Source organism: Hylaeus volcanicus, chromosome 7 (genome assembly GCF_026283585.1).
Source record: "Hylaeus volcanicus isolate JK05 chromosome 7, UHH_iyHylVolc1.0_haploid, whole genome shotgun sequence".
NCBI lineage: Eukaryota > Metazoa > Arthropoda > Insecta > Hymenoptera > Colletidae > Hylaeus > Hylaeus volcanicus.
The window spans coordinates 12,682,813-12,699,100 of NC_071982.1; the positions used below are offsets into that span (position 1 = coordinate 12,682,813).

Sequence of the window (16,288 nt, forward strand, 5' to 3'; positions counted from 1 at the left end):
GTTATCTTAGAAATTTTGTTTACTTAATTAAGATAGATATTGATAATACAAAAACTCTAGACTCAAGTTCTATCATCGATAGCAAACCTTACATATATACAATATGTACAAGACTTATTTAGTATTCTTTCAATAATACTAATTTTAAAATAATGAAACTTAAATTAATATATACTATGTTGCTGATCAAGGATTTATGCCAATATGTTAAGAAAAAGAAGGCCTCACGACCAGAAAGAGTTACTTTTTTAACATGTTGGCGTAAATTTTATGATAACACATCTGTAAAAATTACGCTCTTAGTATCATAAGTTTCCATGTGTTAAGGTTGCGGTGGATAATATGTGCGCGGTGCGGATGCTGGTGGTACTGGATTATTTGGAGCGAAGTATGACGCATTCGTAGGATAAGGATATGGTTGGAAGGGTGGTTGGGTTGTGGTAGGAGCAGGTGGTGCAGGTCTAATTGTACTTGTCGTACCAATATGGTGCATAGGTGGTGCAATATGGTTCATTGCATTCACAGGAGGGGGAGGTACGGAAACATTTGTCGGAGGGAACGCTGGTGGATAGGTGGTACTGTTAGGTGGGAAATTAGCTGGATATGTTGGGAAGTGTGGCGGTACATCCATTGGTTTTACTGTGTCTGCAGCATCAGTAGTTGGACATCCATTCGCGGAGACTGCAACTCCTTCGACCTTGGCTGACTTTCCTGGTGTAACTACAATATAACAAATAAAGGGGTTTATTTTTTAATTACTACACTAACGAAGCATCACATCTCATACCGTTTGGTGTAGTAGATGCTGATGCTTCACCGGGAGGCACTGGTACAGCTCTTTCTCTACACGGTTCGTTGGATGGCGTCATAGGGGGAGAATCTGGCGGTTTTGCATTATTAGCTTGCGAATATAAATCTAATACTTGATGACATATATCTAGAAAGAAAAGAACGAGATGTGTGTACTATGAAATTTTAAGGTTTAAACTCAAAACCAATTTTAAGTACACTTTTATGGAGTTAGAAACCTTCTAGAAGATCCATAGTAACATCTTCAACGAACATGTCCCACCAACGTAAGTGTTTCTGTTGTCTTCCATTCCAGTCGACCACTTCAAATTTACTAAGTTTCCCAGCTAAATACATGAGTGCAACAGCTATAATTTCAGGTTCCCATTGCAATGACAGTGTCGTGCATAAACTGTGTGAGAAAGTAACAGACATGTAGACACTTTAAGTGTTAAGTAGTATTATATTGTTATTACCTGTCATTAACAAATGTCCAAGCCATTTGAACCATCTTTTGTAGTTTATTTTTATCACCTTTAAGACACTTTGCATACTTTAATAAGTAGCTATAAGGATGTTCTACTTGCAGATCAAATTTAATAGTTTGTAACAAAATTCTTTCTAGTGTCATCACTTCTTCCTATAGAGCAAGAAAACTTGTAATAGTAACATTATTTAGTACATTAACAAACATAAATTGGAAAACCTACTTTGGGATCTTCTCCAAATGTTGTAAATTTTTGTTCAGTCAATAAAGTTTTTGCTGTTTTAATAATATCTTTACATTTCTTTGGTGTTTCTTCTACTTTACCTGCCAGGAACAAACAACAGCATGCGGTCACCTAAGTAACACCAAACACAAAAAATACATGTAAGTGACGCAACAGCTATTTGTTTGATAAAAGTTATGATAATAGATGTATATGAATATAAACTATACAATCTGTTATCAAAGAATTGAAAGTACTCACATATCGTGGAAAGTTCTTAAATGAATGGAACATATAGAATCTATGGAAGTAAACAACGCCAGTAGCCATTGTATTGTAACCTAAGTCCATTTTTGTGCCTGTGTCTATTATGAAACGTGCACCCTCTTTCCTGTATCTGCACTCTGTCTCATAATCGATCCCATCCTGAATCGATGGAGTGTTTCGCAGTTCCTTCTTCTCATAATACCAGCATGGCATTTTCGTACTTGAAAAGAAATACTGACATGACACAACTTTACATACAATGTTTATATGTTATTAATTATTTTACAGAATGAACATCTTTTCGCCACATAGAAGTTCTAATGAATATAATAATTAATAAAAAGAAAAACTGTTATAAATAATTAGAAGAAGGAGAAGTGAATGATAGTAAAATTGAATTCGTCTGAACTTGTATAGGTTAGGATAATTACCGATGCGAACAATGTTCCCTTCTTTCACTTGCTTATTCACTTGCCTATTTTTGTATATATATCACAGAAACGGCTCAATTCAAAAAATAATTCTACAGTTTATGGTGTTAACAATTTCAAAATATTCGTTATGAATTTATCTGCAGTTAACTTTTTCACAAAAACATGCAATGATGCACTGCGTGAACATAGCTGTACTTCAATGTTCTGAATCAAACATATGATCAAACATGAACAAAATTCTTAACCATACTTTATTACAATAATTAACATCTATTTGTTATTTTTATTGCAATTTACTGTTCATTATTTCATTAAATCTATTATTTTTATTACATGTAAAATGTATCGTTAATCCCTGTGAGCAAATCACGTGGTTATTAGAGTCATCTTCTTGGTAAATGAATCATATTTCGAATAACGAGTAAGAGATAAAAAAATCTCTTATTTGTTACTCGATTAATACAAATGACGTTTGAATTATGGAATATTTTACATTTATTTGATAATATCCAACTATTTTAGTCGAATAAACATAATCCTGATTTACAATCAAGATTTACTGCATTAGTACATGACATTACTTATCCGTAAATATGTTTACATTCGAAGATAAGTTTGTAGCCTATATCGATACCTTATCAATTAGTCATTTAATCCTACATTAATCAAAATCTAGTTCAGGTTTTCTCTGAAAAGAGATCTGTTCTGAATTTCTGAAAGTCGTTGTATATCTGAAAAGGAGTGTATAGCATCGCGTAAAATTGATCACTTGGACATTTAGTTTATGCGTGTCTCGTTACGAGTACAGTAGTTAGTCAGTCGCCCGAGTATTTAATTCGAAGTACAATCAAGTATAATGTTTACTAAAGGACTTGCAAAAATCGTTTCTCCAAATTAAGTGTCATTATTTCGGATTCTTGCTAACAGAAAATACCGTAAGAAAAACTTAAAATAATCATAACTGTTCTCGAACAGTTTCAAATATATTAATTAATTTCGCGACATGTATCTGTGATTCATATCTCAGCAACTCGATGGTTTACTTTTTTTTCCCCCATTGTTGATTGTTGACAGTTCAATCAATAACGTATATGTAAAGGTGACTTCTTAGCTTAATTACTGAACAAAACGACTTTGATATAACGCGATTCCTATTCATGATACGTATATACACTTTGCTTATCGTAATATCGTGCTTTATATAGATATTCCATCAAATATACGTGTGTTTTAATTATATTCTTCGTCGTTTTCTACGAAGTTTATTGAAAAGCAGCCATTTCGCTTGGTTTTAAAGCAGGTGCTTCCGGTGTTCCGTGTCCACATTATCCGTGGTCTCGGTTGTGTAAATTAAACGCAACTAAATGTTAATTTATGACGACCGCGCACGCGGGAATATTCTACGACAACGTCTACAGTTTCGCGAACAATAACGCGACATCAAGTATAATGCCGTTGGCGACTCTAACAGTCCCTTGGTCCGAGCAACATGTAAACGAGAAGGTAATGTTTACATGTCAAAACAACTGCCTGGTTTTTAAATGATTCCCATTCATGAAAGTTAAATTACAATTGAAAGTTGAAATACTACAATATACTTCCTTCTTTAGCAATCTGTAGAGATTCTTCCAGCAGAGGCTCAAGAGGAAGCGATGATCACCCAGGGAAACGTGGTTGAACCACGTTCTAATGGGTGCTCTGAGTCCCATGAGATTGAACTACGCGAGGTAGTACGAGATGGTCATGAGAAAGCAGACCCATCTCAATTTGAGCTTCTCAAAGTTCTCGGTCAAGGTTCTTTTGGAAAGGTAGTTAAGTTTGTTACGTGTTGATACATAGAGGATGGGAAGCCTGATTGAGTAACTAGATACCATGGATAGAGACACCAACTGCAACACTTTCAGAAGATTAAATTGCAACATTTTTCTAAAGGAATATATATGGCTGCCATCCTTGATGTATTAAGCCTTCCAATATGGAATGGTTAGACGCTAGATCAGTCACAGCAACCAGAACCCATATTGAAAGAGTTAAGAAGGAATTAACACGAATCTAGGTGCAGTTTTTACAAATAAAATTCTTGGGTTTAGGTATTCTTAGTGAGGAAAGTTGTCGGTAAAGATAGCGGGACACTTTATGCCATGAAAGTTTTGAAAAAGGCAACATTGAAAGGTGTTTATTGAGTTAAATGTCTGAGAGTAGCTCTGAAATGTTTAAATCAACAACAAATATCTAAACAGTTTAAGTATAAAATGTGAAAATTATTTTCAGAGCTATTCTCTTCTTACAAATTGCTTTTCTCTTTTGTTTAAAGTGATCTAATGTTCCAATGTTACCTTAGTTCGGGACAGAGTTAGGACAAAGATGGAAAGGAACATACTAGTGGATGTTGAGCATCCATTCATAGTTCGACTACATTATGCATTCCAAACAGAAGGCAAACTTTATTTAATTTTAGATTTCTTAAGAGGTGGTGACCTGTTTTCAAGATTAGCTAAAGAGGTACGTTTTAATCATTGAAATTGATCTATTATGTTAATTGTTATTGCACAAACATTTATCTTTATCATTATAGGTAATGTTTACAGAGGATGATGTAAAGTTTTATCTAGCCGAACTTGCTCTTGCACTGGATCATATACATAAACTTGGAATTATTTATAGAGATCTCAAACCAGAAAAGTTTGTATTTAATTATTTATCAATAAGCATCAGTAAACTATGCAGATTTGATGTTTTTCTTTTGTTTAAAATAGTATTCTACTGGACACAGAAGGCCATATATCTTTAACTGACTTTGGTCTGAGCAAGCAACCGTTAGACGATTGTAAGGCGTATTCATTTTGTGGTACGGTAGAGTATATGGCGCCTGAAATAGTTAATCGAAAAGGGCATTCGTTTGCTGCTGACTGGTGGAGTTTTGGTGTTCTTATGGTTAGTCGTACCGCGAAGAAACACATTCTAACTCCAGTCTTTATGATTTGCGAAGCATAAACTTTCAATTTTCAGTTTGAAATGTTGACTGGAGCTCTGCCATTTCAAGGCGCTAATCGTAAGGAAACAATGACGCAAATATTAAAGGCAAAACTTAGTATGCCTCTTAACATTTCACCGGAAGCACAGGCGCTTCTCAGAGTACTATTTAAGAGAAATCCCGCAAACAGACTTGGATCTGGTAATCACTCACGCTCATCTTTAAAGATGGGTTGTTTCCTTATAAGTTAATTAGTTATATTTGTTTTATCGTCACTTTAGGCGGAGTGGAAGAAATCAAAAACCACGTGTTCTTTGCGACAATCGATTGGGATGCTCTTTACAAAAAAGAGATAAAACCTCCCTTCAAACCAGCCGTTAGTCAAGAAGATGATGCATTTTATTTTGATAGTGAATTTACATGTAAAACGCCTAAAGGTAACATTGGTGAATAGTCTTTCTAACACTTCTTGCTATTCGTTAAGGAAATACACCGATCTCAACGTTATAAAATACTTTAGATTCTCCCGGGGTACCACCAAGCGCTAACGCTCACGAATTGTTTCGTGGGTTTAGCTTCGTTGCACCGTGCCTTCTCGAGGATCATCTCAAAACACCTGAATATAAAAACTGTGATAGTCTCAGTGCAACTTTTCCAACTTACGTGAGCCCTATTTCCGTGACCGATGAATATGAATTTAAACAAGAAATCGGTAAAGGAAGCTACAGTACGGTCTATTTAGCTGTTCACAAAGTAACCAAGACAGAGTATGCTGTAAAGGTAATATTATCAATATTTGAATCGCGTTAAATCCAAGTCTATCATAGACTGACGATCGTTTTATGATAGATAATTGAGAAATCCAAAAGAGATCCAACCGAGGAAATTGAAATTTTACTTCGATATGGAAGACACCCGCATATTGTAACTTTGAGAGCTGTTCACGAGGATGACAAACGAGCTTATCTTGTGTTAGAGTTGTTACGAGGAGGAGAACTGCTCGATCGCTTATTGCAGAGACGTAGTTTAACAGAAAGAGAGGCAGCAGAAGTAATGTACACGATTGCCAGCGTGGTTCATTATTTGCATGAAAATGGGGTATCTACCAAACATTTCTTCATAATCATTCATTCAACTTAGCACACTCTAAATCTATTTTTTGCAATTAACAGGTTGTTCACCGGGATCTAAAGCCATCCAATATATTATACTCAAAGCCAGGAGCTGATCCAGCGACTCTTTCCCTATGCGATCTGGGTTTCGCGAAACAGTTACGCGCAGAAAATGGTTTACTAATGACGCCATGTTATACAGCAAATTTTGTAGCGCCTGAAGTGCTAAAACGTCAAGGATACGATGCTGCTTGCGATATTTGGTCCCTTGGTGTTTTACTATACATCATGTTAGCCGGGTAATTGAGCTATCAATAATGAAGAACATAAGAATATTAGATTCGACTCAAGATGAAGATAATTCAATACTGACTGGTCTATTTTTATCTTTTAGATACACTCCGTTTCGCAACAGTCCTGGAGACAGCGCAACTGATATACTAGATCGCATTGGTCCTGGCTACATCGACACTGAAAGCGGCATATGGTGTCAAATCTCCACCGAAGCTAAGGAACTAGTGAAGAGGATGTTACACGTAGATCCTAACCGAAGGCCTACCGCAGCTGCAGTATTAAAGTATTCGTGGATTGCCAATCGCCACAGACTTCCTCAGAAAGTATTACCATATAGCACTAGGGATCCACACAGCCTAAAAGTATGTTGCTCACGTCCAATTCAAGTGTTGTTTAGAAAGAAAGTGGCTCAGTATCTTACAACAAATTGTGTTTTCAGAGGGCAGTCGCGGAAACTTACAGAGCAATGTCTAGTAGTCCTAGATCACCACACATCGGCCCTGTCGTTATGTCTGAACTGGCTCGTCGAAGAACGCAAGCCAAACCGGCTGGCCCTACCGAAGTCTAAACCCGGTCTTCCGTTCTACGTTGGCGAAAAATGAGAGGATAATCGAATAAAGATTCAAGTTCAAACAAATCTGCCACGCACACGTGTACGTTACGCTAAAGTACAAGGGGAGGACGTTGAATGTCGCTACTACAACTATTATTCTTATTACAATTGCTACTTCTACTACTATTGTTATTGTAACATTTATCGAGTGTGGGTATCTATATCGAATCGATGAACATAATGTGATATTTATTTATACATATTTTTTTGTTATGTTAAACGTATATGCATGCATCGGTAAATGTGTGCATTGCCATATTGAGATCCGAAAACACTCTAACCTTAGCAACCAAAACGTAATAATTTAAAATGAAATATATATTGTACATTTTTAATTATCATTTAAATTACGTTTTTATCGTGCGAAGCGTCGACGAGCATTTACGATTTATATATACATATATAAATATGATCTACGTATACAAGAAAGACTATATTTTGTCAATATGAATCTAGTATTTCTCGTGCAATGTTCAAATGTAGCTATAGTACATACTAATTTTATAAGAGTGCCGTTACTGATACGATTCAAATCACCAAATTTCTCTCTATTCTGGTTAAAAATTCATGTATGTGTATAGAATAGAAGAATCCACTTAAATTCATATTTTCGATTTTAATATAATATATGAAAGATGGGAGAAGATGATATCGGAGAATATTTTAAATCTATAATCTGTATTGTACATGATTATCATTAAAACTGATATAAATATATGTGAAAAATGATATTTCTACATGATACATGATACATTCTGGGCGAGGGGGGGGGTGAGGGGGGGGGTTGTTGTCTAGTTTTATCAAACTGACTCAAATATTTATGTTTTAAACTAATAATAATGACGAAAAATATTACTTTTTATTTTCCAATACTTTTCTTTTAAGGAGATTCAATTTTTCCACTTTTTAACATTTTTTTATTTCAGAAGTTTCCACTTCCTTGAATGGTATGTGTGTAATATTAAGTTTGGGGAGTATCTTTTAACAAATTGCAGCATGATTGGATCAGCAATTTGTAAAAGAACTTTACTTATTGAAAATACAGGGTGATCCGCTCGGTAACAGACACAATGGATAACCACAACGATAGCCGACCGTCATTGTAGACTTTATGACGGTGGCCCCCACAACGAAAATGCCACAAGTGTGTGCCAAGGGACGTTTCTGCTCGCCAAACTAACCGTCCTCAGTTACTCAATATTTTCTGTTTCACTTGCACCAAGGACCGAGCGATACGTCAGCGGCCCGCGTGAAAGTTTGAACGCGCAAAGGTTTGAAAACGCGCGACGTGCCCGCGCATACCTGCGGGATGTCACTTCACCGCTAGCCAGGTGGAAAAGGATAGGACGAAATATGAATTCTTCGCTAATAAAATCGATGATACGTCTAAAGTATACGCACATGTAGAACTGGAAACTGTTTATTTCGTATGTTTGAAGTTTCAGATTATGAAGGAGATTTTATATACCTGCAACTTTCAAAGTAATGCGAATTTCAAGAATCTTCAAACATTGCATTTTTTCATTTATTTATATTAGTTACATTAAAATGTTTTTAAAAATAAGTCATACACAGTATTTTTTATTTTGGCTACAAGAAATTATTTTTCCCTTAAACTACTCAGTAGTATTTACAAATGCTTTTGAAGAACTTTAATTAAATAAAAAGAAATTCAAATTTTCCCCTATTTTAGGAGTATGGTCAGCGCCTCTATTGAGAAAACGCTCAAGTTTGTCGTGGATAGTTTCTTTTTTCACCGTTAGATGGCGTTATTTTTACTGTTTTTTACCGACACCTATCGGTATATTACCATAGTTAGGTAAACGCCATGTAAATTAACGCCATCTAGCGGTGAGAAAATGATTCATTGAGGACAAACTTGGGCGTTCTCCCGATAGAGGCGCTGACCATACTCCGAAAATTAGTTCGGTTTATTCGCCGCTAGATGGCTATTCAGTTCATCAAAAATAGCGGGAACCCACAAGAAAAACTGTGATAGTTTAAAAGTTAAAAGAATAAAGAAGGATAATATTTAATAAAATACAATGATAAAATACACTTCATTTTTCAATTGTTGCTTTTTTCAACATTCATGGATCATAACCTATTTCGAATTTCACTTGTGTTGTAGTGGAATTGAAATTAGTATACAAATTGTTGCGTAATTGTTTATGTAAGATGCGTTATAGTATCAACATTTTTTACAAGCTTACGACATATGCGATATTTATTCTAAGCTTATCGATATTGTTATCAATACTATATTCACGAGAATAGTATCCACTCGCGTGGAGAACATTAGATAGTTAAACATAATTATAACGGCTTAAAAATTGTTGCTTTTACCACGTAAAGGTCAGTTGCATTTCTTGTTAAACAGATGTGAAGAACAGAATTCGTTTATCCAAATATCAAATAATTTGTTCATACAATTAATTAATAAAATCATAATAAAAATTAAGGCACATGTGCTTGGATCTTGAATGCCAAGATCATAGAACATGTGTCTTTGCTTGGCCTGGTTCTTTCTTCTGTCTGAAACTTAAAATAAAGTAAATTCAGTCCACACAGTAACTCAATGATGACAAAATATCAAGTACTTATAATCGATGTACATTTTTAAAATCGGATATAATTAGTATCAATCACGTAACATGTAAGGTATTCTCGATGCGACGATGCGACGCGCAAGCGCTCTGTATTCGATGAAAACGTGGTAACTGTTTTATAGTTTATTAAACCGCGGATTTCCGTGCTTTCCTTTACACAAATACTCACGATAATTAGCTGTAGTTTCGCATTACTTATCTATTAATAATTTCCTGCAAAGGTGAGACGTTTCTTGGTATTCTAAAAGATGTTTGTTGGTCTAACGAAATGAGGAACGCGGAACAGAGAGAGCGAGAGAGAGGAAAAAAGAGGACATGGTATTGTCAGTGAAGTTAAATCATTTTTATCCACTGTAATCTTCTCTTCTTATACGTATTTAATATACTTCAACGGTGAAGTAACGTGTAAAGTGTGAGGTGGATTAAATTGAACGATTCAATCGTTTCGAGATTAGATAATTCACGAATATGCTTGTACTTTTCTCATTTGCGTTCGATTAATGTTTCCATAAGAGAACTCGCACGATTTGCGGTATGTTTTGCACCAGGAAATCAATATTTCGAAGACCCTGTAATCTTATTTCCTCCCATGGCTTGCAAGCATCTTGACACGTCGCGAAAAGCCACTGGGGTTACGTGTTTCCTGATATTTGTTTAATATTTACGCGCCCATTTTTGCGCACGATTTTTCTGTAAATTATGATGTTTCCGGCGTTTTCTGTCAGCTGATCCTCGATTGTTCACAGTTTCGAGTAGAGTGGTTATCTGTACAAGCGAAATTTCAAATTGTGGTTCGAAAAATGATAATAGACATTTGCGTCTATACTTTCCCCACGTGTGGACGTCTTCACTTAAAGTTCTAGATAACGAGAACTTTTAAATGATAAGAAATAATTCTTTCGAGTATGGTTCCATTTTTGTTTTTTAGAACCTTTGCAATAGGTATGGAATGATTCGGTTGAAGTGAACTGAATTCTTATTTTATATTAATCTGTGTGTATTATAAATCCTTTGCAAATGGAGCTTGATTATATTAAACTTATCTTTTCACCATTTCTTATATGTATCTGTAAATTTATTACAAACTCATCACCATTGCATTAAAATAATATTTACGTACACTGCTTTCCTGCATTTCATTAATATTCATGCTTCAAAGTATCTATCTGCAAAGGGTTGACTTTCATAATAAATACATAAATCTATAACGATATCGCTATTATTTTTAGGTGCTCGCAATATGCTTCAGAAAGGTCCTAGGCCATTAGTCTTATGCGGCCCATCTGGAAGTGGGAAGAGTACATTGATAAAACGTCTATTCGAAGAATTCCCAGATAAATTTGGATTCTCTGTTTCTCATACAACAAGAACACCTAGGCCTGGTGAGGAGGATGGGAAGCATTATTATTTCACAACTAAGGAGAAAATGCAAAAACAGATAGAGCAGGGCGAATTCCTTGAAACTGCTACCTTCAGTGGAAATTTATATGGCACTAGGTGACTGTTAATACTGTCGCTGTAATTTTTCAAGTAATAACCACATTAATTTTAACCACCCTTTTTTATATTTTCAGTAAATCCGCTGTGGAAGATGTACAGCAAGCGGGTAAAGTGTGCGTGCTAGATATTGAAATGCAAGGTGTAAAACAGATCAAGCAAAGTTCTCTTGATCCCTTGTACATATTTATTAAGCCACCGTCCGTAGATGAATTAGAGAAAAGATTGAGGGATAGACAAACTGAAACAGAGGACTCCTTGCAGCGTAGATTATCTATTGCTAGAACAGAAATGGAATATGGTAGGCAATTAACATATTATTCATTAATGTTTCCTAAAACATTCTGAGAGATTTTTGTATTTTACATGTAAATGTGTTGTATTTCAGGTGAAAGCCCTGGTAATTTTGATATAGTAATCGAAAATGATAATTTGTCTAAGGCATATGACAAGTTACGAGACTTTATACTCTCGAACTTGGAACAACAACGTAAAACAGGTGTGTAATATAATTGAAACATGTGTTCGTATGTTTACTCAATTTCCTGTTATTGTTTATATTTTTAATACTTTACAGAATGCTAAACCGATGCTTCCCAAGGATGTATATTTACTGGATATCATAGTATAATTATTTTTATATATCATTACGTGATTTATAGATAATAGGCAAACATGTGTCGAATTACTTAGGCAAATAACTTTTTATACAGCAGTAAGTTGAGTTTATCATTGAAAGATGTTATAAAGAATCTTTCAGATTTTTGATGTGTGTAATAATATTACGAAAATTCAACTAACGATACTTAACTTTCAAGATACAAATGATAAATTGTTATAGTCTCGAATGAAATCACAAATAAGAAAACATAGAATTAGTACGTACGTAATTCGTTATAAACCAGTATTTCATCAGGATGGACGTATGCAAAATCATTTGTTTGCTACGCAACAGCAATCCTAACCTATTTATTGGTAGCCCGTATATTCATGTCTCTACTTTCATAAGTGTACAGTACAATTTTCACATTGCGATGAGCTGTGTATTCCTAAAAGTTAGGTTAGGATATGACTTTATATTTATATTAGTTTATTTTCTGTAAGGTAACTTAATATTACTTCGTTAGATCCAATATCTTTCATGCGATATGCTTGTTGAATGCCTTTAAAGAAAGAAATTATTTTTACATTTGCAACGTGGTAGGAAGCGTAAATTGTATCTGCCCTTGAAGAAGGCACTTTGTCGCGTAAGCATGAAAAACTTTAATACGATAAACAGTGTTAAATGGATAAATATTATATAGGACAGGTTGAGAGAAAAATGCCTCTAGAACTATGCGAAATGTGGCTCCTTTAATAGTCTTACTGTTCTTTAATAATTTTACTATCGTTTAGGTAGTTAGAAATGAAATTGTACGATTCACGGATCCTAGTTGCTAGTTTTTTTGTTTATTTCAAAGTAAACGAGTATTTGTATGTTGTACGAATATGCGATGGGTTATAAAAGAGCGTGAAATGATCTTTAGATGAAAGATATCTTGCCGAATGTATGCGGAGAACCGTCAATTCGTATGAAGACAGAACTAAGAACAGACTAGATATCCAAAAAAAAAAAAAATTTGGAGAATTAAATATAATATTGTAGATGTAGCTAACTGAGACTATTCACCAAACGAAGTTGTGTTCCAATAGCGTAGGTTACTTATAAAGTACTTGTGGTTTTATCCTCGTACTTGTCTTTATATCAGCAGACATACCATTAATTACAGCATTCAGAGTCATTTCACGAGTTCATTTGCATCAGTATCATATTTATCATCGACGAGAAAGGAGAAAGTATCACGCTAACATTCCTTCATGAACATTCGCTTTCGATCAGAAGCGTTTCATGTATATTATTTATTCGAGACACTAGAGAAAATCGTGTTCAAAACTTGAAACGTATCCTTCGTGTTATCGTCGTTTCGTATGACATGTTTGTAGTGTGTTTACATGTTCAACGTTACCTTCATCGTTCTGTTTATCAAACACGAGCATGTTGTTGCTTCCACGACAAAAAATAAATATTTTCCTATACATGGTTACTACTTGTTAATGCATGTATGGTTAATTCATGTAACGATAACACGATATTTAAATAGACGAAGCGTAGCGACATATGTACACGTTGTTATAGAAAATTGTACTATTGTTGTAGCATACTGTATTGAATAAATATTTAAAACGGTACATCTCAACATACAATTAACTGCTTTGTTGTGGCAAAACTATTTCTGAATGTCTCGTAGCGTCTATAAATTCCAAATTTAATATACAGGGTGTAAAGAAAGAGTCTGAAAAGATCGAAAGAATTACCATTCTTTCTTTATAACACCAATTTTTTAGTTATTCACGACTGATGACGTCGAGAATAGTCACGTTTCGGCCAATCTCCATGATGATGACGAGTCTTGTGTTTAGGCACCTCGCTGACCTCGATGGACGCGACCTTCACGTCTTTGTCTTCGGAGATCTTCTTCATTTCCTCTTGGATAAGATTGTCCCCGTAATTTCTAGGCACAGACTCCTTTATCGGTTCCTTTATATCAGGCACGCTCTGGATTTTGTTTTCGGCGACTGGTTTCTTGGAGAAAATGTAATTGATCACCTGAGGCCGCGGTGCAAAAATATTCTCCGATGGATAAGGTTCAGCCATCGATCCAGAATCTCGTTGATCCTTCAACGAAGGTACGTTCGTCTCGGTGGGTCCTCGAGTGCCTACAGTTTCCTGTTCAGGTTGATTCTGGTATCGAGTCGACCCCACAGCTCCCATGGAATCTTTATTAGCAAGGTCTCGCGTCGTCAACCTTCTCATCAAGTTCAAAATGCTTTCGTCGTCCAATCGAAGTCGACTGGTTAAGTCTGCAGGCTGCTCTCGAACTTCCTCGTACAACTCCTGCCTCGGATCGCGACCATTTTTCAAGGAGTCCAAGCCCTGGCCACGAACTGATCGCTCGATCTCGTACACTGGGTCAGGGACGACCATTTGTCGACGATACGAGGGATCCTGGTATTTAGCCCGATGCAAATAATTCTCGAGGGTGTTCCAATTCTCCAGGTCCCGGGAAATCGCTCTTCTGGCCAGGCTCGAGATCTCCTTGATGTCCAGCGATTGCTCGTTCGACCCTGGAGAGAAACGTTCGCCTTGAGGAAGACTTTGCCGGCTGTTCAGTTGGACGAAGTTGTTTGGGTACACCAGGCGTTGGGCAGGAACTTGGTACGTCTTCTCCAGGACGGCTCCTCGGTCGAAGAAACGTTTCTCTTGATAATTGTCACGAGCCTCGTCGTTACTGTCCGGGTAGTAAGCTTCGTAGAAGACTGGGCCTCTGTCCAGGTCGTAGCTCTCGTAGCTGAGGAGAGGAATATTGAGATTAGGTCGTGATTAGCCTTTATTAACTTTTAATTGGTGCCTGAGACAAATGCTTCCGATGTCTGGCTTCGCGACGTGGAAAAAACTGAATGTCAAGCATGGAGTTTTGTCGCGTGTAACCATCAGTCTTTATTCTGTCAACTATTTCTGCACCATTAAAACAATTCTCTACGATTTCCCTTCAAGAAAAAGCTACCGAGGCACAGCTAATTCTGTCCAATTCAAACATGACGTCTCGATAATTGTCATGGAGATCGTCGTTACTGTCCGGGTAGTAAGCTTCGTAGAAGACTGGGCCTCTGTCCAGGTCGTAGCTCTCGTAGCTGAGGAGAGGAATATTGAGATTAGGTCGTGATTAGCCTTTATTAACTTTTAATTGGTGCCTGAGACAAATGCTTCCGATGTCTGGCTTCGTGACATGGAAAAAACGGAATGTCAAGCATGGAGTTTTGTCGCGTGTAACCATCAGTCTTTATTCTGTCAACTATTTCTGCACCATTAAAACAATTCTCTACGATTTCCCTTCAAGAAAAAGCTACCGTAGTTCAGCTAATTTCTATCTAATTCTGACATGACGTCTGAAACAATGAAATTGGAGAGTTACTTACCGATGAATTTCCGGATTCCACGCGAAAACCGACGATATTCCTGTCATGGAGGAAAAGTAATTAATTGAGCGGTATTTTATTTGTTGCTGATTGGTGGCTCTCCAACACGAGGGCGGGCGAAGTGATTTCAAGTGGAATATACTCGAGCACGCTCGATTCGATCCGGATTAGTGGCAATTGAATGGAAATATTCAAACGGTTTTATTTGGAATTTATTCCTCTTCGTTCAGTTTGCACGTCAGTAACATTTCCTGACGCGATAAACGTTTCATAGAGATGCCAAGGTATTTGTTCTACGAGACAGCAGTTTTCATTCGGATTCTACTGTGTCAAACGCGATCGTTTAAAGCCGCAAACGGTATTAAATTGATCTATTTCCTTGTTTTATTAAGTAATTCAGAGTGACCAAAACGCGACCGATATCTACAGTTTTATTTTAAAGGGCGTTTCAAAGTTTTATTTTAATAGTCCACTATGATAAGTGTGAGTTGGGTACGTACCTAATGAAATCGTTATCGCTATCGTCGGTAGCAGGTATTCTTTAAGAGCCATGATCCTATCTCGTAGCAACGACAACTGAGCTTCTGCGAGGGTCGTGTGCGCGTATTTTCAGATGTCCCTAAAATAAACCACCATTTCCTACGGGCCTCGCCGACTAACTCTCGCGTAGAAATCTGCGCTGGAAAACCTGTAATTGCACACCACGAATTTCTATCTCCTTCTAAACGATACCGCCAATCATGATTAGTCAGGCTTGTCTGCACGATTCTCAACCCGATGGAGTACCGAATATTTAATACTGTTGATGTACGTAGTGCTTACGCGGAAATACTGTCTGAGTAGGTTTGGGGTAGTTTTTGGTGGGGGGCGCCAATATCGAATATTGTTAATGTAAAATAAGGGATCTGCTGGTATCTGTTACATATTTATTTATTTTCTACTCATTCTATGACTCTCTATTCTCGATCTAAT

At 36.3% G+C, this 16,288-nt stretch overlaps 4 protein-coding genes across 13 annotated transcripts; 2 read left to right on the forward strand and 2 right to left on the reverse strand.

Moving 5' to 3' along the window:
* Window position 1: 1 nt before the first annotated feature.
* LOC128879584 (cyclin-K) lies at window positions 2–2,504 on the reverse strand. Its single transcript, XM_054128881.1, has 7 exons — window positions 2,198–2,504; window positions 1,761–1,986; window positions 1,500–1,631; window positions 1,266–1,429; window positions 1,029–1,201; window positions 788–937; window positions 2–720 (listed from the first exon to the last, which is right to left on the reverse strand). The coding sequence occupies exons 2-7, from the start codon at window positions 1,977–1,979 to the stop codon at window positions 323–325; spliced, it is 1,236 nt and encodes a 411-aa protein (XP_053984856.1). The 5' UTR covers window positions 1,980–1,986; window positions 2,198–2,504; the 3' UTR covers window positions 2–322.
* A 323-nt stretch (window positions 2,505–2,827) lies between these two features.
* Window positions 2,828–7,919, forward strand: LOC128879582 (ribosomal protein S6 kinase 2 beta-like). 3 transcript variants are annotated; one of them, XM_054128877.1, is made up of 14 exons: window positions 2,828–3,135; window positions 3,498–3,703; window positions 3,811–4,008; window positions 4,291–4,372; window positions 4,542–4,702; window positions 4,776–4,882; window positions 4,957–5,134; window positions 5,210–5,375; window positions 5,456–5,620; window positions 5,695–5,954; window positions 6,024–6,272; window positions 6,347–6,585; window positions 6,681–6,942; window positions 7,020–7,919. In XM_054128877.1, the coding sequence occupies exons 2-14, from the start codon at window positions 3,575–3,577 to the stop codon at window positions 7,146–7,148; spliced, it is 2,325 nt and encodes a 774-aa protein (XP_053984852.1). In that variant the 5' UTR covers window positions 2,828–3,135; window positions 3,498–3,574; the 3' UTR covers window positions 7,149–7,919. The 3 variants fall into 3 exon arrangements, with proteins under 3 accessions (XP_053984852.1, XP_053984853.1, XP_053984854.1); XM_054128878.1 differs by having other exon boundaries at window positions 3,501–3,703; XM_054128879.1 differs by lacking the exon at window positions 2,828–3,135 and having other exon boundaries at window positions 3,311–3,703; window positions 5,456–5,611.
* Window positions 7,920–9,449: 1,530 nt separating this feature from the next.
* Window positions 9,450–13,528, forward strand: LOC128879815 (guanylate kinase-like). Of its 8 annotated transcripts, XM_054129310.1 has the most exons (6): window positions 9,917–10,023; window positions 10,549–10,744; window positions 11,032–11,299; window positions 11,377–11,600; window positions 11,688–11,798; window positions 11,877–13,528. In XM_054129310.1, exons 2-6 carry the CDS (start codon window positions 10,708–10,710, stop codon window positions 11,882–11,884), a joined length of 648 nt encoding a protein of 215 aa, XP_053985285.1. In that variant the 5' UTR covers window positions 9,917–10,023; window positions 10,549–10,707; the 3' UTR covers window positions 11,885–13,528. The 8 variants fall into 8 exon arrangements, with proteins under 8 accessions (XP_053985292.1, XP_053985287.1, XP_053985291.1 ...); XM_054129317.1 differs by lacking the exons at window positions 9,917–10,023; window positions 10,549–10,744 and adding an exon at window positions 9,450–9,548; XM_054129312.1 differs by lacking the exon at window positions 10,549–10,744 and having other exon boundaries at window positions 9,867–10,023.
* LOC128879814 (uncharacterized) lies at window positions 12,729–16,256 on the reverse strand. The gene is made up of 3 exons (XM_054129308.1): window positions 15,817–16,256; window positions 15,317–15,356; window positions 12,729–14,688 (listed from the first exon to the last, which is right to left on the reverse strand). Exons 1-3 carry the CDS (start codon window positions 15,866–15,868, stop codon window positions 13,689–13,691), a joined length of 1,092 nt encoding a protein of 363 aa, XP_053985283.1. The 5' UTR covers window positions 15,869–16,256; the 3' UTR covers window positions 12,729–13,688.
* Window positions 16,257–16,288: the final 32 nt, after the last annotated feature.